General features: G+C 36.7%; 1 protein-coding gene across 4 annotated transcripts in view; it reads right to left on the bottom strand.

Moving 5' to 3' along the window:
• Nucleotides 1-22,893, bottom strand: part of cntn4 (contactin 4) — a 155,666-nt gene that overhangs the window by 67,544 nt on the left and 65,229 nt on the right. For all 4 annotated transcript variants that reach the window (XM_081381410.1, XM_081381412.1, XM_081381413.1 and 1 more), the window contains 2 exons: nucleotides 15,272-15,367; nucleotides 557-760 (listed from right to left, as the gene is read on the bottom strand). In XM_081381410.1, the coding sequence (XP_081237536.1) occupies nucleotides 557-760; nucleotides 15,272-15,367 (300 nt within the window). The remainder of the gene's footprint in view (nucleotides 1-556; nucleotides 761-15,271; nucleotides 15,368-22,893) is intronic.

The following is a 22,893-nucleotide window of genomic DNA, read 5'->3' on the forward strand; positions in this document are numbered from 1 at the left end:
TAAAACATACCAAAATTAAATTTCAAAGTGAACTATCCCTTTAATACGGTTTTGGCACCAACTATAGCTACTTTCAGATAATTGTGTAAAAAATAATTTAAAGTGTAGGTAGAAGACAAGACACAAATAATGATATATATAGCTAGAATGCTAAAACTAGAATTGTTGTTTAATTAAAAAAATTTAAACAAATGTTTTACCCCCTTTAAAATTAACCTAGAGGACAAAAATTATTTGATAAATAATAATTTGTTTGTCTGTTATGACATTTGACAATTTCTTTTTTATCACCCTTGTTCATGAGTGTGATCAAATTGTAAATCCACAAAGAAGCAACAATTAGATCTGCCAAAGACAAATGACCTTTCAGTTTGAGGGCCTTTGATAATGCCAGCCTAGAGGCACCAAAACATGCTGCCACAGCATCTTAAAGTTTACAGCTTATTAACCTTTGTATAAAATTTGAATTCAACTCTTTTTATCTCTTGTAGCTACAAAGTTTTATGACGCATATAGGATCGATTGTATATATCGAGACATCGACAAGCATCCTCACCGTCAGTGCGCAGTATCAGAGGAGTGGGTGGGCCTTGGACGCGCGTCTTGGTGACAGTATTGGTCACAACACAGGTGTAGTTGCCCACATCAGATGGCTCAACTTTGGCGATGTATAGATTCCCTGTCTCCTGGGACACGAATCGACGAGAATCCTGCTTCACGAATGACGGGTACTCATTAAAAATCCAGGAGAACGTTAAAGCTGTGAGAGAAAAAAAAAGGAAAGATGGAGAAAAGACCGTCAACATCACACATGAGAAGAAAGAGGTCATTCTACTGCCCGGAAACTACATTTGCATAAACATAACTAGAGTACACGGTGACATTTCCTCTCTCAGCAGAGCCTAAATGGCATATGTGGGCTCTGCTCATGAATCTTGCGCCTCCCCAGAGTTACTAAATTAGCATTGGGGCTACATGCTAGGGTGAAAATTAATCAGCCTGAGGAGGGTTGTGTGGCTTAGGGGGTGAAAATTAATGACAGAAAGCATAACCAGTGCCCTGTGATTAGTTGGCCTCTATTCAAGTGGGAAAGTGGTCGTATGTAACCAATGTTCAAAAATCCAGAGAGCTATTCGTTTAGACATTGGTCAGTTAATGGATAATCAGGCAACATGTAATGATCTATCCACACAGCATTTCATAAAAGCAAAGAGTTTTTAAAGAAAACAATACAAATCTCAAATCTTAAAGTAAAACCGTGGAAAACACAACAGATGGATAGAAATCTTAATTGGGAGAATCTCACAAAAACTGTGAAGAAAAGTCCTTGCTCCCCCAAAACAATATGAAGCCTATTTTTAAGAATTTTTATTTTCACGACAATTCCCATCTTCAATTGTTGGCCCACTATAATGTGAAAACATATATAATTCTCATTAAATAGTCAATTGTAAAGTACACTTACTGTTTAAGCATAACACATAGTGTTTCAGTATACGTAAATCACTTAGTATTTATTCTAGGCCTACTGTATTCAATTTATGGTAATTAAACAATTACAAAGACTGATTTTTCATGCAAATTTTTTAAATAATTTGGAGAGGAAAATGTGCTTAATTGTCATGAAAGTAATGTTAGAAACCCAAAACGTTTTTTCTTTAAGCAAAGTATATTTAATTTTTTTCATATTTCAAGTTATGCAATTTCACCACATCACTTCACACTATAACAGACAAATAACAGCCAAATATATAAAACAATCTCAACTCTGAGAGGAGTGCTGTTGACCGAGCTTTGAAGATGTAGCATTCGTGTTGGCCGCTCCTCTCCACAAAATATCAGCATATACTTAATGTCACATCTGTCAGTGGTCGTTCCTCTACCAGCACAGAAAGAAACAGTTTCAAACCTGACCTCTGGGAGTTACAATTGTTTTGCCTTTTGCTGATTCAATTACGCACAATCCCTGTCATTCTCCAAGTTACGCCGACAAGTCTGAGGCATGAAAAGCGAGAGGTGAAACCGGCATTTCTGTAGTATCCAGGTGTGATTCTAAATGACAAAAGAAATGTTCTTTTCAGAAGAAGCACTTTGCGATAACAATTCAACTTCTGACTTTTACTTTGAATTCTCTGAAATTGCTAGCATAGTACATGTTTATAATTGGAGAAAGGCTCTAACCTAAAATGAATACTTTTATAGTGCATTTAGTGCAACTTTGCATAAGTCAAAATTTAAATTGCTGCTCAAAACAGCAATAAAGAAATCAGCTGTCAATCTAATAAGCATCTGACGGCATCTGTGGAGGAACAATGCACTGAAGCATTAATAAACCAATGTGCATTTCCCGTCACCAGTCTCCTCCATGTTTTTGCAGAGAATACCTATCTTATTCAACCAAACCACTCTGAAATTGGACATGTTGTCATGATGTGAGCATTCCATTTGCACCGTCAATGATAAATCCATTTGCCGAACGTTGTAATGTTCTACTCGGCCAAGGCTCTTTGCTCCCCAGCAGCGCATTTAATCGACAGGCACATAGCATCTCTCCGGCTTAGCCCAATCAAACCCACTCACTCGTTAGCTAATTAAACAAAACAGTCTTGGAGGATTCCTGCCTGAGCCCTGGTCATTTATCACAGTTTGATCTGATCCATAGCTGTGGGCTTCGGCTATCTCGTGCACAGAAGGGGCTTGAGCGGCTTGGTTTTCCCACCTGTGATCCCTGAGCGCTAAGCTAACATTATGCAGGTCAATTCTGCAATATAACTGTAATAAAAGGACGTATTTAGATAAGCAAGACTTTCATAAATATACTCTGGTCAAGCTCAGGCACTCAAATTCTAACTTTTAATTAAACTGTGAACTATTAATTAACAGTAAAATTAGCAGAATGGCTAAAAAGATGTAAAAAAAGCGCTAAAGTTCGCTGTTGCTAGGTGTTAGCTAACAGGAGCGTTGCACGAGGGTACTAACCAAAGTTAATTTTGATACTTCTTATTTTAAATCTCTCTTATGCTAGCGTTGTGCTTTGGAAATGTTTGATAAGTCGCTTGCAAGGGATATAATGCCTGCATGCACAGACACCTGGGGCTCACGACGAGCTGAATAGCATAATGTGATTTTGTGCTATCGCACATGGCAAAACAGGATCTGCTTTCTGACTTAAATCCTGCCATCCATGCATTCAATCAATCATTCCTCACAATGCTGAATTTTATATTAATTTCAAAGGTAAAAACTTCAAATGCTAAACCACTACAGCTGCAGGCGTTATCACCAACACCATAGTAAAGAAAGGTCATTTATATACAGTTATAATATAGCAACATGCAACCTCAACACAACCCAAAGAATTTCTATTTTCCCTTTGAAATCAATTAATCATACCCTTAGATTTATGTTTTTTTTCAATTGGTTTGATTTGCTTAGATATCAAGGTCCAAAGAAATGAACTTGAACATAATGCAACAAAATGAGAAAATCTAAGCAGATAAAATATAACATAAAAGCACAAAGTTTTCACATTTTTCCCCTGATATGAAACCTTTCCTGATAAAGCATTCAGTTCTCAGCTGGGCACTTCCCCCAAAAATACAAGATTAAAAAAAAAAAAAAAAACATTATAAATGCTACATAGAATCTTCCATACAGTATGTGAAATGTTCAAGGTTCACTCTGAAATTTGATGTGTAAGAAGCCAAGACTCTTCACTTTGAAGGGTCCCTAGAGGGGACTGTCAGATGCTGACAAAACTCAGTTTGCATTATCCGAAGAATGCTGGGGTTGCAGAAAGTCAGCAGAGAAGTCAACATAAAACGAAAAGGGAAAAAATAGACCATATAAGATTTGTGCAAATTGTACGGACATGTGGAGAGTATTAAGAAAGATGAAGGAAACTAAATTTTGCTTTCTAAGGGCAGGTCTGTACAAAACTGCAGATTTTTCAATGTTGGGTTAACATCTACAGCACAAATGCATATTAAAGCTGATGCGTGTATTTTTTTTTTATATACGTTAAATGCCATTTGCAGATTTGCTAGTGTCAGTTTCAGGTGACATTACCTGATTGGCTGAAAAATGGCAGACAGGGGGCAGGACAGGTGAGAAATTTATTAGGAAATAATATTTTTTGGGATTCCTCCATTCAAAATTACACAATACAAGACAACGATTTACTAAAAACGGAAAAGTTATTCCTTTGTGTTTTTCGCATACAGACAAAACTATCCCTGTTCGCACAGATCTACGAAAACGATTAAATGCACTGTGTTATGCAAGCCAGGCCAGGCGATGTCACTTTGGAATGAACACGTAATACGCATGTGCATGGGTCACTGTATTCACAAACGTTTTTGTTGCTACCTTCGACTTAGAAAATAATATCACACCTGTCCTCAATAAGCCACTTGATTTGAGGTATCATTAATTTCTGTAGCACAGAGCAGAATGAAATAAACACACACAAATATATTCAATTAGGGGTTTGTTCAGATTTTAGCAAGCATCACGAAAAATAAATAGGCAAAAATCACTTTAAGCAGTTCAATATACCCATTGCACAAAAAAAAAAAAATCCATTTGTTTTATACTTTTTTTTGCCATTAACTTGACATGGTGAAGGTGACAGTGTAATCTGGCTCAATGACAAATTATCTAATGTGCTTACACAAGCACTACTGATGTGTGACAGTAACTAGAACTACAATTAGAAAATAGATGTTTTAGACTTTAGGCTAGTTCACACTGAATGGTATAAACAGTCTATCTGACAACAATCCCTCTCTTTCCAATTTGCACCAAGTGTAGAAGCCCAGGGGATAACACTGGTGTAGGAAGTATTTAAAAAAAAACAAAAACCCACCATCATATTTCATTTTAGCGGTAAGAAACCATTATTACACCGGTGAAGAAACAGAGAGAAAAGACATATCTGCAGACAAAATAAACCATCTATCACCGCAAACACCAGTCTCAGTTCCAATCAAAGAGACCCATTCATTATTTTTACGCTCTGTCATGCCGCAAGCAGGAAATAAAGCTTTATGAAAAGATGCACATATCTGCCTCTTAATCGCGCATTATCGATGCGAGTACTCTTGATGAATTTTAATAGCATCACAGCTGCCTGATCATTGCCTGTTAATAATACATGTGAGACTTGTTGTGACAACAGTATGCATATTTAATCATTGTGCCCGGGATCACACAAGCTTACTGCTTGGCAAATATTTAAACAAAGTTAATTGATTAATTAATAATTTTGTAAATAAATAAATGATAAAAACAACACTGATCAAAGGATAGAGTTCAGTGTCACATTGTAAATTAAGACAATCACCACATCGTTTGTAAAAATGATGATTACTAGCAGGATTACATATATATAAATCGAGATAAAGTTTATATACAGTATATATATATATATATATATATATATATATATATATATATATATATATATATTAGTAAATTAACAATCAAGTTGCAGAAAATCATTTCGTATATGCACTATATTAGCCTATTCATTATATTTACTTTACCTGTTAGTAATGTCTTGATTATTTCATGTATGTTTAAATAGATTTGTCATGAAAATAAGTTATGTAAATTATTATAATTATTATAAATGAATTGGAGTACAAAATTAACTTCATAATTATACTTAGAAGTTACTGCTAATCCAAAACCTGCCTTATGTGCAATTTATGTTTTTTTTTGAGTGTTGATTATTATTTCTAAAAATAAAAAGCAACTGAATTTAATAATTTGGGCTCTGTTGTTAATTGTAACCTTTAATATTATAGTAAGTAAGGGCTCCCTATATAATTTAAAGCATTAGCTAAGATTTTTTTTTATCCTTATGAAAGTTTTAATTATAATTATTTAAACACAGATACACATGTTCAAACAAACCACAGTTTAATGAAAAAAAAAAGCAATTTTATGTTTAGGTTTCTCCCCCATTGTACTGAACCGTGACTTCAAAACCGAAGTATGTACAGAACCGTTTGTGTACTGTTACACCCCTATGACCTAGGCTAATCATTTTTTAAACTGACCCCCCCATCTCTGTTTATATCCTCCTAAGAGAGAAATGATCCACTATACGAGTCTGTCTCTGAGAGCAGCGTTTACCGTCTGACCTTGTGTTTGCAGGCACAGTAAGAACCGAGAAGAGTGAACCTGAAAATCAGAGAACACAGCAGCAGTCTGAGAAGCACTTCGCTAAAGGCCTCCAGAAAATATCAGCATCTTTCTTTCTCTTAACGGGACCAGACAGAGTGCACATGCTCTGTGCTCTCAGCTCGCAGGACTCCAGGGCAGATGCCATAACGCCCATTGTAAGCGCGAGTGCAGAAAAGAAACGATTTCAGCGTTCGCTACACCTGAAAGGGCCGTTCTCCATTAAGAAATGGAGGTCAGCTGCATTAGATTCACACTAAACATAGTTATTGAGGAATATGCGGCTGGCGTCTGAATACAGAGAGGCTTTGGGGGCTGAGGTGGAGGTGGAAGCTGCTCAACTGCTTGTGCGTGACTGATCCGACCTGACTGCGGTCGCACAGAAGGCTCCATTTGGGTCTACGCTGCGCATTTCGGGGCACTCCTGAAGTCACTCGCGCACACAAACATTTACTCATACCCATAATGCCGTGTTCAGCGATGAGGAATATACATCTCAGAAGAAAGCTGACACACTGATCGGATACAAACTCTAGAATTCTCTTGTGCTCTGCGCTTTATGGACGTGCAAGGACATGGGACGGGAAAACAAGGAATAGAGGACAAAAGACAAAGGGATGACACCTTGCTGAGTCTTTGTGGTGAATCTAAAATAGCCAGAGGCCAAAAGCTGCTCTATTATTATTATTATCTCTCCATTAACAACACAAATACTTTGTCCTTGGTTTGACTGCTCACTTGGGTCTCGCACAAGATATCCTGCAAAAAAAGAATCACTTTACAAGAAAAAAAAACAAATTTAACAGCTAAGTGATGAGTAACTGGTGACTAACATAATACATGATTTAAATTGAATTCAAAGATATACAAACCATCTAATGAAAACATCTGGCACATCTCACATGTCGTCCAAGGGTGAAAATAATATAATCAGAGGGTGTTTTTCACCCCGAAGAAATGTGATGACAAATAAATGGAATAATCCTCTCATTAAACCACCAAAATTAAAATGAGACGTACAAAGTTACAACGTGTCTTCACATTTTGTGACAGGTGGTGTTTAACATGAGATTGGCTCATCTTTAACATGAACAAGAAAGTTAAACAATTGCATTGCTGTAGGGAAATAATATTATATTTTTAATTATAAAAAATAATGCCAAAAAAAAAAAAAAAAAAAAATTCACAGACCAATGGCAAAAAGTACATTTCGGACCCTGGAGCTCTTTTAACTTGGGCCATTAAGTAACCACCTAGAAATCAAACAAAACACCGTAGCAACCACCTAGCAACAAAATAGCATTTATTAAGAACACCAAACCAAATAGCAACCAGCAAAAATCTTGTTTTTAATAATAAGCTGTTGAACTATTTGATATACCACAATAAAGGTTCAATAATAGAAGTTAACTGCTTAAGTTTACTGATTTTGTATGGTAACTGCTTTAAGAAATGTAATTTATAGACATCATGAAAGGCAGACGGCACTAAGAGCAGCTCCTAAGTCTCCTAAGCCTTAGCCTAGGAGCCTAGCACATAATCAGTTGTTTTGTTGTTGGGAATGAGTGGCAGTGTATTCCTGTAGGGCTGAATTTATTCCCACAGGATTGGTGTACGGGTGAGGAAGTGTGTGTGTGTGTGAGAGGGCGGGTGTTTGTTAGCAGGAAGCCTTGGAGACATTATAAAGTGTGATTGGTGTCCAATGGAGAGGGAAACACTGTTTACTGACAGCAAGGAGAGACAAGGGTGGCTTGAAGTTGTTGCAAAGCCTTTCTGACATGCCAGTAAAACTTCATGCAAGAATTGATCTGCTGTCATTTATACTAAGATGAGCAAAATAAATGACTTTTCTAAGCAATCACACATACATTTTTTTTTCACCTGGGCAACTATTGCAAAACCCAATGAAGTTGGAAACTTAAGTAATATCTAGGAACTACAAAGGTTGTCTCTTATGACTTGGGACTGTAAGCAAGAACCTAGCAATCACTCAGAACACCCTAGCAACCACACAGCAATATATGAATGTATGAATGTTATGACAGAAATTTTTTTTTCCATATTTTCCATAGTTTGAAAAACTGTTTTTTTCAAAAGTGACACAAAAATAAGCAGAAAGATCTTTGGGACGTTGTCAAATTGCGCTGGAGAACACAATTATCAGGTCACAAACTCGCAGAGTTCATGCAGCTCGAGTGTTGCTTTCATTAAAAAAAGGGGATGTAACATATACTAAGAAATTATTATTTGTATTTTCAATATTATTAGTTTTAAGTAACTAAATTTTTCAACTCAACTTTTCACTAATGTCAGACTTCTGGACATCATTGTATATTTAAACACACACACACGCACGCACGCACGCACACACATATAAAACATTTTTTTTACCCTAAAATATATGGGGAAAGGCAATGATATGTCAACTACCCCAATCTTGATTTATATAACTGATACAAATATTGTTACCAAGCCATTTGCTCCACATATAGGCTGTTTTAACACTCTGAATCCCACTGTATCAGACTTAATTAATATATTCACAGCATGTCCAGATGTTAAATAGAGAGGGTATGATGAAATACCTCATGAATGATGACTTAATAAGCCCCATAATACATGGCACCAGATTGCTCCTCATTTATTCACTGATCATACTGTATATAGAATATTAAGTTCACCATTTAAAAGAGCTTCATACATTTTAAAAATGTTTATATTTTGTCACTTCAGCTTAAGCATTTGCTAAAAAACAGACTGTATTCTTTAGAATCTGTCAAACATTTCAAAATAAATACTAGTGAGAAAAATAATAGAATTTTGCTCTTCTGACTTTCAATGAATGAATTAATGAATTAATAAATAAATATTAATAATTATTGTGCTGTTGTAACGTTTTAGGTCCGATGAAGATTATAAAGATGCAAAAAGGTTCTAAAACAAACATATTTAAGTAAAAAAAAAAAAAAAAAAACTCTAATCCACAGGAATGAGGGCAACGCAACAGTAAGTAACGTAAAACAATATCCGACAAAAAACTGAAGGAAAAAGAGGAACTTAAATACACAATGACACACAGCTGAACTAAATAAGTAACAGCTGTGCTTTTTGAATTAATGTCCATGACAACTACTGACTGGTGACTGGAAACTAGAAACAGGTATATGAAGAGAAACAAACTAAGGCTGCGTTTAAGTCCAATTTTTATGCCCTTCCCTCGCTAACTTCCCTCTATCTCGTTCACTCGGATGTATATCATTGATTACATTACACGAGTACCCACTACGTGTGGAACCCTTGAAATCTGTTTAAATGTAACGCCCAAAGCCCTTGATCACTTGGAATCTTCTAAGGAGCTGATTGATTATTTAAATTTTTTCCTTAGGAATTTGTTATAGGTACCATTTTATATGCCTGTATGTATTCTTGGGCTGTTAATTTTTTTATATAAACAAATATTAAATATGAGTAGCCTATATTAATATATTTATATTAAATATTAACGAAAATGATAATACTACAATAAACTACATATCTGTGTTTAAAAAACAGTCAACTTAAGGTACAAGTATTAAATGTTGTTAAATGTCGAAACAACGCTAATATCATACACTAGAGTTGTGTAGGGTGGGGGTAAATTACAATCACGGTGTATTGTGGTTTATGGATCTGCCTGAAGTGTACATGTTGAGTAGACTCGCTCTCTCTCAAAACCGAGGGGTCGAGGGTCGTCCACTTGAAGAAGCTGAACGCACTTCAAAGTGGGGGTGGTAGGGATTCCCCCGAGGGGAAGTGCTTAGGGAAGTTTGTGAGTGTATGGCTGCGTCCGAAATCGCATACTCTCTTGAGTAGGTACTTATTTTGAATAAGTAAATACTCCATGACCGCTAAAAAAAGTACTTTCTATATAGTATGAATGTGTGTAATATGAATGCAATTCAGACGTACTACATCCGTCATGTTGTCATTATCATGTGACCTACCAGTGTCAGTTACATCGCTTCACTGCTGTTCATAAATCCTCTCCCGTTGCCTCATGGGATAGTAAAGTGTCCATCCTATGCACACTTCAGAATCTCACTGGAAGTAGTAGGTTATTCGGGTACTTTTTGCTTACTATTTTATGAGTACTGCAATTCAGACATACTACTCTTGTCACATACTATCTTTCGCCTAATACATATATGGTAGGAAAGTATGTGCAGCCTTTATCTAAAAGTGAAGTTAAATGCAGCCAATTTGTGACAGCTGTAGGGTCAAAATAACATTTTTAATTACAAAAATAAATCAATAAATATTAGTCTAAAAAAAATTTGGAATTTAGAGACCATAATAGCTAAATTGTTAATTGTCTTGATACCAAGGAAAAGGAAATGCTAAACACATTTAACTGACACTGAAGTTTGTGATTTAATTATAATGGATCAGCAAAGGACTAAAGAGCACGGGCCAATGTAAATGTCACTACTTGATTTGCTTTTACCCAGTTCCTTTAGCGAACAGGCACTAAAACCAAGCAGACAGAATGTGCGAATGAACAATGCTATCAGCGGATCCTGTCCTCAATCTTCAACCAAACTATGATCTACCAGACAATTAGCTTACGGCTGGCATCCTTAGATTTAACCGAGGCAAAAATGCAGATAATGTGCAAGAGATCATCTGCTTCCATTTCATACCATGAGTCACAAGCTTACACATGTATACGCACCCGGGAGGTTTGGCACGCTAATATATGCTCACACTGTTGCACGTGGCCACGCATCTCATCGCATTTGTATTGGTCCAGCGTAACAGCCAGAACACAGTTTCTCCACCAATCACACCACAATCCTCTGTTATCGCCTTCTCCCTCGCCAGTGGATCATATACAGCTCAATCAGCATGTGTGAGCGCATCCACGGGCATAAGGAAACAGGGGGCCAGCTGTCTTCTCTGCCTTATGCTTCCCCTGACAGTTGCTCTGGCAGACAGGCCCCTGCTCCTGACGAGAGGTTCTCTGCAGCATATGAGTCCTCAAAGCTGTAGCCAGTCATTCAGACCCCGAGTGCAGAAGGTAATGAATAGCAGTATGCTGCGAAATTCATTCGTTACTGCGCCACCCACTGACTGTGCCAAGTTTGACTGCGGAGGATGCTTGGGGGGGGGGGGGGGGGGGGTTGGGGAAGAGATAGATGGCATTCATGATCAGCGTCATCATCAGATGTCACAGGAAGTCACTTTTTCGAAAGCAGACACGAACTGGAGACCCACGTCTTTAATGTGCATCAATTTGGAAATACTACAGCTTTAATTATTCATGACTAAATGCTTTTTTATGAGTGGTTATGGACCTAATATGGCTCATACGAGAAATTTTGGCTGATTTATGGATGCACATGCATCAGTCCAGCTGCATGATTCTCGTTTAGTTTCTAAAAGGGTTGTCACCGTACCAAAAATTCAGTAGCCGATCCCAATACCTGTGAAACGTCATGATATTCATATTTATAATAACTAATATTTATAATAAATAAATAAAAAATCATATTTATAATAAATAATGAATATTATAGTAAAACTTTATGAAAATAATTGTGTAATGATATTTTCTAAATGTTATTATTGTTATAAATAACTAACTAAATAAAACATTATGAAAATAATATGATATTATTAAATGATATTAATTATTATAAATAAATAGAAAATAATGTTCACCAAAGCTGCATTTATTTGATCACTAAAATACAGTCAAATTAGTCATTTTTAAAATAACTATTTTAAAATGTAATTTATTCCTGTGATGGCAAATATACATTTTCAGCATCATTACTCCAGTCTTCAGTGTCACAGGATTCTTTAGATATTTTTCTAATATGCTGATTTGTTGCTCAAGAAACATTTCTTATCAATGTTGAATGCGCAGTTGTACGGCTTAATATTTTTGCTCTTCTCAGATAAACTTTCACATACGGTACATGGGTTTTCAAACCCAATGGAGTATTTACGTGGTACTACTAATAATGTATTGTTACATTTTGTTTATATTTTAGTACTGACTTAACTAGCCAACATACTTATGAAAGATTCAGGCACCTTTTTTCAGATATTATTAATTCACTGTAACGTTAACATAGAAAGTTTTGCTTCTTTTCACAGTGCTTTTCCTTCCACAGTGCAACAGAGACAAGGACATGATAAAAGTTAACATACAAAGGCTTCTTTCTGTTTAAATCCAGGCACGCTGCACGGAATCTCAGTAATAACAGTTCCTATTCAGTCTCGTACTCCTATACTCTGTTTCCTTCTTCCACGAGTTAAAGATAAATCATGCTCCAACACCAAAATGAATTTTCATCTAATTTGTGAGGACAGCTGAAAGGAAGCTGTGGCAAACCAACCAGCTGCCACAGAGTCTGAAAAAAAAAAAAAAAAAATCTCCAAATCCGACAAAGGCAACAGTTTCTTAAACTTCACAGAATTTTGTGAGCCAGCATCAAAGACAGACAAAATAAATAAATAAATAAATACATACATAAATGTGCCAGCTGCAGACAACAGATACTGTTTATATTCTAATATGGCGGGTTATATTTTTAACCAGGAGCTTCTGTAAATGGGCAAGATTTTTTTTTTAAGTGTGTTTACACTATGTTTTATATATATGTTAATATGTCTACTGGTAGGCAAATGTTTAATTCAACCCCATGTGTTACAATGAAACGCTTTAAAACGATCGATTTAATTTGACAAATTTCTTCAAAAAGAGAGCCACACATTTTTCCAGCAAATGACATACAAAAATCACAGAGAGAAATGTACCATCAGATCAAAATCATAACATAATTATCTATAAATAAATAGCTTGTCGGAAAAATAAATAAATATATATTATGATGAATCATACCATTTATAACTAGCTGGAAGAATCTTTGTCTAATCGGTTTTCTTTTTTGCCTCTCCACTTCCTGCAACTGCCAAATTTAGAAAGCAGACCCCGCTGAATGTAACAGCCCACTTATCTGCTACATTTCAGCACAGATTAAACCTTTTAAGTATGCAACTCGATTCAACATTTTGAGAGCAAAGTCTAAACTCTGGGTCACTTCTACTTATTAACCCTAATCTAAACCAAGCAGCAAGTTTCTGACACACATGTTGTTTTATAACAGTTAGCTCTGGTCACACAACTGGATTTGATTTATTGTTTTTTTTATTGATTGATTTCATCCAAAAAAAGCTCAATGCAGGCTTCACAAGCATATAATCTTCTTACAACTGTTACTGTAGCTCTACCAGCTCTGTAGAGCTTGCTACTAATCTCTTTGATATCAGTGTCTTTCCTTTGTCCAATTTATGTAATACATCTGTGCTGTGCTATTGTTTAAAATCTGTCTTATCATGCAGCTCCACCAGACACCAGGATTGAGCAAAATGCGGCATTTAAAAACCGGCTCACTTTCTTTTCATGAGGTAGAATTTGAATTGAATTAGCAACAAGACATAGATAATTAACTCTTTCCCTGCCATCGACGGGAAATTTCCGGCAATCCATGTTTTCACTGTTATATGGTAGGAGGCGCTGTTACGCATCTTCTGAAAGAATCCGAATCAAAACACAGGCGAAGTAGAAGCAGAAACAAGCAATAGAAGCATTGCTTACGCACATGTAAAATAAGGCGATCGTCACACATTAAACGGCACATAATTTCAAACGGTCTTACGTTACTGAATAAAATGATGAAAACATTAAGAAATGTAAGTGAAGCTTTGGGGGTGTTGATGTAATCAATCTACTCCATCTATTGTTTTGTTCATCGTTCTGAATCCGATCTGGACGAAATCTTTGACAACAAATTTTCAACTTTTTGTTCAAAATACAGCTTTTTTTTATGAAACGATTTTTTATGAATCGATACATTGTATGTTCAGATATCCAAAAAACAAAATACTCTGGGGCCCATGAAAATTTTGAGAAAATTATTAAAAAGGCTGGCGCTGGATGGCAACTTAAAAAAATAATAAAAAATTTAAAAAACGCTTGCGCGGGGAAAGAGTTAAAAACTCTTGTTTTTAACCATGTACAGTAAATTTAAATATTCGTATGTGAAAAAATGCTGTTCATCCATCATGGTCCATGTATGTTAATAAATATTATTATAGATGTGTGTGTGATAACATATGTGTGATAACATGTTAATGGATGAATCAATCATTTTATTTTCAATTCTACATGAAAAATTCTGCATGTCTGAATCTGAATTTATATTTAGGAATTCAGGAACATTCAGAAATCAGAAAGGAGCACAAACCTGACGAACTATTTATTTAGTTAAAAAAAGTACTGTAATATAACCACGGCACACACCGAGTTTCAAACAGTTTGAAAAAACAACAACACTAAGACATATTTTGGATGCCGTTCTAACACTTTTCAGTTCTCCTTTTTGGAAAGCTCAGTTTCACAATGTTAATTAGCTCACATTACAAAAGTACAAACGCTTTGGATCCATGCCACTCTTCAAGAAGGCCACGTGAAAAGCACCTGATGTGCAATAAACGCTAACAAAGCACTTCTTCTAACAAGCAACACTGCTGGCACCATTAATAAGCAGTTAAATCACACGCTGCTGGTTTATTGATAGAAGCCATCAAAGTGATGGCAGAGTTAATGAACAATTCATGTTGGAGGTAGAGACGTGAGATTCGGCAGAGAAACTCTGGGAGAAATACATGGGAGGAGCAGCCCAGCATGGATGAAAAGCTTGATGCTTCAGGGTCTTTGTGTAACGCAGGAAGAGAGCGTTGGTGATTTATGGCTTTCTGACCTGCATCCCTTGCTCGGGATAGGGAGGGATGCTGCTTGACGCTACAGGGAGGAGGAGGAGGGTGAGGGTGGAAGAGGGTTTGCACACAAACAGCTCCGTCTCCGGAGGGCGGCTGGGCTTGCCTACACACGCTGTCAGAGAATTGAGAGATGCTGATGGGATTACATGATCCGCAGATTGGACAACTGAGTGCCGAGAGACTGCCGGAAGATCTCTCCTCTGGAAAAAATGAGGTGTAAATGATATATGAACGAGCTAGAAGTAGTACTGACCTCCAGAGTGAGGGGGTGGCCCGCAGAGAAGCACCACTCCTTGCCCTTCCCGGACAGACACGGAACTCCGCTTGTGGGTTTTGAAGTTTTCCAGGTCTTAAAGAAGCAGGAGAGAAAAGACAGAACAAAATATTACATTTCTGATAAATAATATATGCAGCACATTGAACGTGGTTGTAATTTTCTTCCCGAAAAGTATTTATGCTACAATGAGCGAGCCACGCAAAGTTGAAGCCTTAGAAGAGTGTGTACATACAAATGTGGTAAATAGCCTTCAGCTGGACTGGGGGCTATATCACCACCCATTGAGTCTGTTTATTGAGAAAGCTTGAGCCTCTTGCTGACTCAGTCTAGAATAAATGGGGAAAATAAAGTTTGAGGGTGAAAGTAAAATTCAAAAAGTAGAGGTCAAAGAGTCTGGGGAAATGTCTAGCACATATTACTGACATCCATAACATCCTGCTGCGTTTTGAATATGTAGGGTTTTTTTCTATTTTGTGCAATACTCTATGGCCGGAATGCATTGCTACGTGTTGCTAAGGTGTTTTAAGTGGATTTCAGTGCATTGCTATTCAGTTGCTAAGGTGTAAGGTGGTTTTAAAGTCCCTTTAAGGCAAGTAATTTCACTCTGCGCCCATTTTGGTAAAATCCCCCAGACAGCTACATCAAGGTCAACTTGAAAGACGTACCTATACATACAGTTTCCAATTGAAATGAACGCTAGTGGCAGCTAGTAAACAATTTTAATTCCTTTTCACACATTATGATTTCAAGGGGCAGATTATTGATTGATTGGCACTTATTTTTATGCGGTTCCATGCACAAAATTATGACCTCAAAACACTTAGTGCATTATTTGTAAATTAAAACTTTTGAAAGTTGCATCAACCAGCTCCATATGGCTTTTCTGACAGATTAAACTTGCTTGGTAGCTCACCTGGTACAACATTACACTTGTGATGAGAGCGCATGAATCCCATGAAGCACCAGTCTCAATAAAAGAGATCAAAGACTTGTAGAAGCTAAAATGGCACGGTTGCTTCAACAAATGCGTTTTTATCTCATGTATGCTTTAGTTAACACTACTGGTTAGGTAAATGATAGGGTTTGGTGTAGGTGGGACATTATTTTCAAACGCAATACAGCATTAAAGGGTTAGTTCACCCACAAATTATTAATATTTTTTTTAATTAAGTGGCAAATTATACTTTTTTTGCACAAGCAAATCACTCACATTGCTTCATAAAATTGAGGTTTAACCACTGGAGTCACATGACTTCCTTTTATGATGTCTTTACTGTCTTTCTGGAGCTTGAAAGTGGTAGTTGCGTAGCTGTCAATGGAGGGACAGAAAGCGCTCAGATTTCATTAAAAAGATCTTTATTTGTGTTCTGAATTTGGAAAGCCATGATTAATGACACAATTTTCATTTTTGGGTGAACTATCCCTTTAACGTTTTAGTGCAACTCACCAGAAATTTCATTTCCAAACTGCTGCAATGCGTACAACCGATAATAAAACATTGCCAGATCCACAATTATCAGCTTTTAATAAAACTGAACACGCTTTTACTGCCACTCACAGGCGATTACACTTTGAAAGTGTTGCGTAACGTGCAGGAAGCTATGTAATATAATTTTTCATAAATATGGCCACTGCAGACAAATTTTCCCAATGAGCCAGGGATGTTGAATATAGGCATTAAGCTGCCAAGTACAGCTCTTAAAAACTTATAAAACTTTTGTCAAAACTACGTTTCAGTACAATTTGACAATGTAGTATCAATATTTTACTTCTTTAGCTCAAATTCAGCAAAATTTGGTTTTGGTTCAGCTAATGCAAATGCATGTACTAGAGTAAACGAGTTTTTTGAAAAGTGTTGCAGTGATTATTTTGTCTATTATAATGAAACTCAATAGGGTCCAAAGTAATTTTGGACCCCATTGATTCTCAGTCTATGGACAAAAACAGATCTTCAAGATATCTTCTTTTGCATTGTCACATGGTTTAAGTTATTAATCATGTCTGTAGCACAAATGGTGTGTTCCAACACTAACACTAAGGCTTAAAGATTTTCAAGGATTTCTTTACTAAATATTGCATTGTGCTTTAGAGCTCACTGACAAACCTCAATCACAAATCATCAAATCTATAATCACCAGCAATGTAATTTTACGACGATTTAACAGATTGAGAGTAAAGATGAGGACAAAATCAATGAGTCCCTCCAAACAGAAGAGCGCTCCTGCCCAACTGTGGCGGTGTTTTGCTAAGCGTGAGCCACACATGAGTGCTTTTAATGGCTCCTGCAGTTATCAGGCCCCCTCTGAGTTGTATTCATCACAAAGCATGCCGGCAACCATTACAAAGCCGTTCCAAAAAACGCATCAGAAACTGAATTTCCTTTCCTTTGAAACTAATTTAGATTTGACAATTGACGGAAAACAATAACAAGTCACAACAGCTTCCTGCTTGTCCCTTGCGCAATTGTTGCCTAAAATCATTGGGAAAGGTAATTCGTACAGGCAGATCGAATGCATGGATGGACGCTTTGTAAAGTCTCAGGTGGAAACTGTTAAGATGCACTTTTTACAGAATCTTTTATTGTTTTTCAGAGACACGAATGAACAACAATTAGATGATGCACCTATGCAATAGACTGGCCACTAGGGCTAGTTGTCACACAGGAAAATTACAAGACATGGAATCTCACTAACAAATACACAAATACTTGTTTTCTCTAGCTTTTACAGTATATGTTGGTTTGAAACCAGGGTTGTTCTAGTTAACTAAAACCAAAACCATGAAAACATTTATGTTACTTCAGTTAAAATGAATGTTGACTGGAATTTATTTAGACAACAAGGGTCAATAATATAATGAAAGCAGATTTTCACATTTATAAAGAGGCAGGTTATTAGTTAGTTTTTTACAATGCATCAATTGCATATCACCAAATAAATGGTTTGATATTTTGTATGTTACTTTGCACACTTCTGCTGTTTCATAATCATATTTTTATGCTTCATAATTATTTTAATAATTTATTTATTGTCAGGTTCCCAGTGTGACAACATGCCCCACAATTATAATAATAAACCAGCCAGTGTTTAGTGAACTGTATCTTTTTAAGTAATATACGCATCTTTCATGAAATTGCCTTTCAATAATAAACCTACAGTACCATGAGAAATATTCACTGGATTAAAAAGTGTGAAAACGTCTCCACTGGAAGAAATGAGGAAATTGAGAAACTTCATGAATTAATTTGTTTAATTCCCACACCTAAAACCCACAACTAAATTCCGCTCTCTGCATGACCAGAATAATCTTGAAATTATTTGACATTAAATCACTGAAGAGAGTTTTTTTAATGGCATCCCTGTTGCACTTCTAAGGATCAAAAATATAGATGCTGATGTAAAAAATTTCTGCGAGACCAGCATGCTTTTGAATTTGAAAGCGTGAAGTCAGCTTTGCGAGCCCCCACTGTCATCTTCCTCAAAGGGATTCTGCAGTCGCTCAGCTGAAAAGTACATCAAAAGTTCAGAGACCCCTTTACTTGAGAGACTCACGTTGAAGAACACCTCACAACTGGCCTCATCTAACAAAATAATTACCAGGAGCTCTTTTATAGGTTGAAAATCCTAAACAAGGCTGTATTAAACAGCACTTACTCTCACGCACGCCACATGCTAACGGTGACATTTAATGGCACATATTGCACAAATCAGAAGAATTAACCCACATTAACCTCATCTCCAATGATCCTGGTTCTGTGGTGTCACCTGGAGCACTGATGCAGAGATGAAATGGCTCTTTATGGGCTAAATCAATGCTAAATCTTCCTCACTTCCCCCTAAACACAGACCAGCGATTGGTTCTGCTTCAGGGCTAGATTTAAATGCAAAATTATGGCGCTCAATGGTTTATGAAGATGACTATAAGGTCAGCTAGGATGCGTCATGTTGGCTAATTATTTCTTAAAATGTAAATTTCCTTTTAACCCTGGGAGTCAGCTGCAATTTGAAACACTGGTCTTCTATTAAGGAAAGCAATACTTGTGCATTTTTCACAGATTACTATGAGACTGCGGTAAAGGCTCATACACCTCTGCAATAAGCAGTTTGTAATGAAGGAGTAATTCATGTAATTGCTTTTCACTAGGACAGAGAATCAGCATCAATGAGCTGTTGAAACCATGCTGGTTATTTTATTTTTCAACCGATGATGGTAAATGGGTTAGGAATGAAACTCACACTGATTTTAGTGATTGGTCCAACTTATTGTGTCTTTAAAATTCCCAATTTGTACTACTAATAAAAAAACAAACAAAGTACAAGTGCTTAAATTAAAAAATAAAATAAACATTAACAATCTGTATCAGGACAGCTGGGCCTTTTCCCCAAAAGCCCACCAAATGTTCAGCTTCCAAAAACCACTTAAATGAATTCAAGTCACAGATGTGTTATGAATTGTATGAAGCTTATTGACAGACTGTTAATACTTGTAGTACTTGTAATACTCGCAAGCTAATTACCCTTATGAATGTCAGGGCATAGCCGGGAATGAGGCATGCAAATTATTCATCATTTGTTCATATTAATGTGACAATGTTATAGTCTTTGTTTTGGAAGGAAATTGCAAAAATTCTGCTTTAGTATCTGTTCGTGCAAAAACTGTGGAAGGAACAGGCTTTGCAGTGTATTCAATCAAACTGAGTCTTTCTTTCATTACTAATCATTGTGGAGCCACTGGCAGGTGGACAAACAAAAGGGAAAAAATTAAGATAAAACAAAAACGATGTCATTTAAAAAAGTGCAGGTTCCTTCTGCATGAGCTCACCACCCTTTTGAACGCTACCGCTTTAACAAAGATTAAAAATAAAATAGAATGAAATATAAAAAATATGTGCTGCTAATTGAAGTTTACACATTAACTAAACTTCAAAGGAAATTCTGGCGGTATTACTTGGACTGTGGCCAGTAAGCAGCAAACCAAAAAGTGTGCGCTTGAGCACTCATGATTATAACCCTATTGGATTCTACCTCAACATGATGGGAAGGCAACAAAGGGCTGGACTGCCACTTTCATGTCAATGAAACACAGGATGTTAGATAAAAGACTAACAGAAGCCATAAAATTGAGAGCCTACAACAACAAAGTGGACAAACACATTCAACATCTAAGGTACTGAATTAATTTGAGACAGGAAAAAAAGAAAAGAGTGTCTTTTTGGGGATATTTTGGATAGAGATAAAAGCCGTAGTGATTTTGAGAGGGGACATATGGTCGTCCACAGCGAGAGTGGGGCGCACCAGTTTTGATTGCAGCCGGTTTACCTTTTTTGGGCTACTGACAAACCCAATCTTGATCTCACTATAGTGTTTTTTATCTGCCTTTTTTTTGGGGGGGGGGGGGGGGGGTTACAAGTGGTGCTCCCCGCTCAATAAACACACAGCAAAAAGAGCAAAGGGACTATTGTTGTTTAAAGTACTCAGCGGGCTGTTTCCTTCAGGATAGCACGCACCTGAGGTTTTTCAAAAAGAAACTGAAATAGACAGAGAGGAAGAGGGGAGTACTTAAACAAATGCTTCTTTTAATATACACAGCTGAAACCATTCACTTTTTTATTTCCCCTGAAGAAAAGCGGCATAAAAGCACCCGCACCAACCGCTCACATGAAGAGACAACTTTAAAAAGAATACACAAACACGCATCCCCATAAACAGTTGGGGCTGGGGGGGATCCAGATGGTATTCATTTAAACAGTTCAGGCTAAGGAAACGCAGTGTTATAAAATAAAAATGTGGTAAACAGGCATTTAACACGCACATGCATGCTCTAAATCAGTGATTCTCAACTGGTTTGGCTTGAGGCCACAAATTTTACATTAAAAATCAAGCGCTCAAACTGATGCACAAACGCATATTTTTAACTCTGTAAAGTACACAACTTAGAATCAGATATGGGCATTTAAGAATATTATAGTTAAGTGCAAAGGCCCCAACACCTTGCAAAATGATTAAAAATAATAATAATTTGAAAATTTTGTAAATGCATATGCCGCAGAAATGCAAATAACTTGATAAACCCTGAAACACACTCTATTCTAAAAGCAATTCAATTCTCAGATCAGCCATGATGCTATACAGTGTAAAACTGTTGCTATATTCCAATGGAGAAATTCTCAATTCTACCAAAGCGGCAATCTTCCGGTCTCTCTCTTGAATCCAACACGGAAGTGACTTAAACTGCAATTCATCGACAGGCTCCAAAAGAGAGTCAATCCCATATACCCCCATGTTAATATGCCTAACTTTACAACAGAAAAAAAATGTGTTTACAGCCTTGTACAAAAAGTTCCAATTTTGACCTCTAAGACAACTGTGAGGGGGGCGAATTTTTTTTATACCTCATCCGTTTAAATTATATTAAGCAGTAACGTTCTGCATAATTAAGGTCGTGGCCACTTGAGTGACAGGTGGATAGCCGCTGCTGTCACTACTAGCCGTTTGTCTGCTGTCTGTTAGCCGTCACGTCACCTCAGCTAATCCGGATATCCGGGAGTGACGCGCTGCCAAGATGGCGACGGCCGGCTCTGTCCGCTTTGGCCTTCAAAAATGCTCTTCAGAAACCTACGGGTGACGTCATGGACACTACGTCCATATTTTTTTACAGTATATCATTTTACCCAAAAACACTTAATGGGAATTTATTTAATCTCAAATCAGTAGCAGTTTGGGTAACACTTTATCAGTGTCCTTGTTACATGTAGTTACTGTAGTAATAACTATGAATTATGCATAATAACATGCAACTAACCCAAAACCAAATGTCTAACCCCAACCCTATAGTAATGTTGTTAATTAATATTACTCAGTATTTAAATAAATACACTGCAACAGAGATACCTTAAAATAAAGTGTATCCACAGTTTGTATATTTACCCAAGTATCAGGTATGTATTTGGAGTAAGAAGGAAGACAGGAGGCTGCCAATGATGTAATGTCCCATGAGCACTTTCCTATTCTGCAATTCATAACAGTTTGAAATGAAGAAAAACGACACCACTGAAGAACTTCCAGCTCTGCAAAACCGTTCTGATGGGTTGTACAGTAATCTAAATGAACCTGACTATCAAGTGCCCCAACCATGGGTGATTTGTAAATGCCAGCATAACTTATTATGGTCCTAGTGAGCTGTCGCGTCTTTATAAAGACTGGTGAAACCCGTGACCCACCCACTACAGGAAGAAGAAATAATACTCAAATCAGACTCGCAGAGGAACCCCAGCTGTTTTTCACTGTCAATTGGGGCAGAATAAAAAGAAATTCCTCAAATAATTGATTAACAGCTCTCGCACTCTCTCTCTTTCTCTCTTTTTTAGTCACATATCTCAAATTCTTGGCTACAAAAAAAAGCTAACAATTATTGATCAGAAAAAAGTTTAGTTCATTAATATGTGTAAACTAACAGTGGGGCATGTTGGCACACTACATGGGGTAAGTTGTCACAATGGGAACCAACTATTTTTTGAAAATGAATTGAGAAGAACACCAATTTAACTATCTAAACTATGTTATCTAAACTAAAAGAAAAGCGATTGTACACAATATATC

The sequence above is a fragment of the Scardinius erythrophthalmus genome (assembly GCF_964197995.2).
Source record: "Scardinius erythrophthalmus genome assembly, chromosome: 12".
Taxonomy (NCBI): domain Eukaryota; kingdom Metazoa; phylum Chordata; class Actinopteri; order Cypriniformes; family Leuciscidae; genus Scardinius; species Scardinius erythrophthalmus.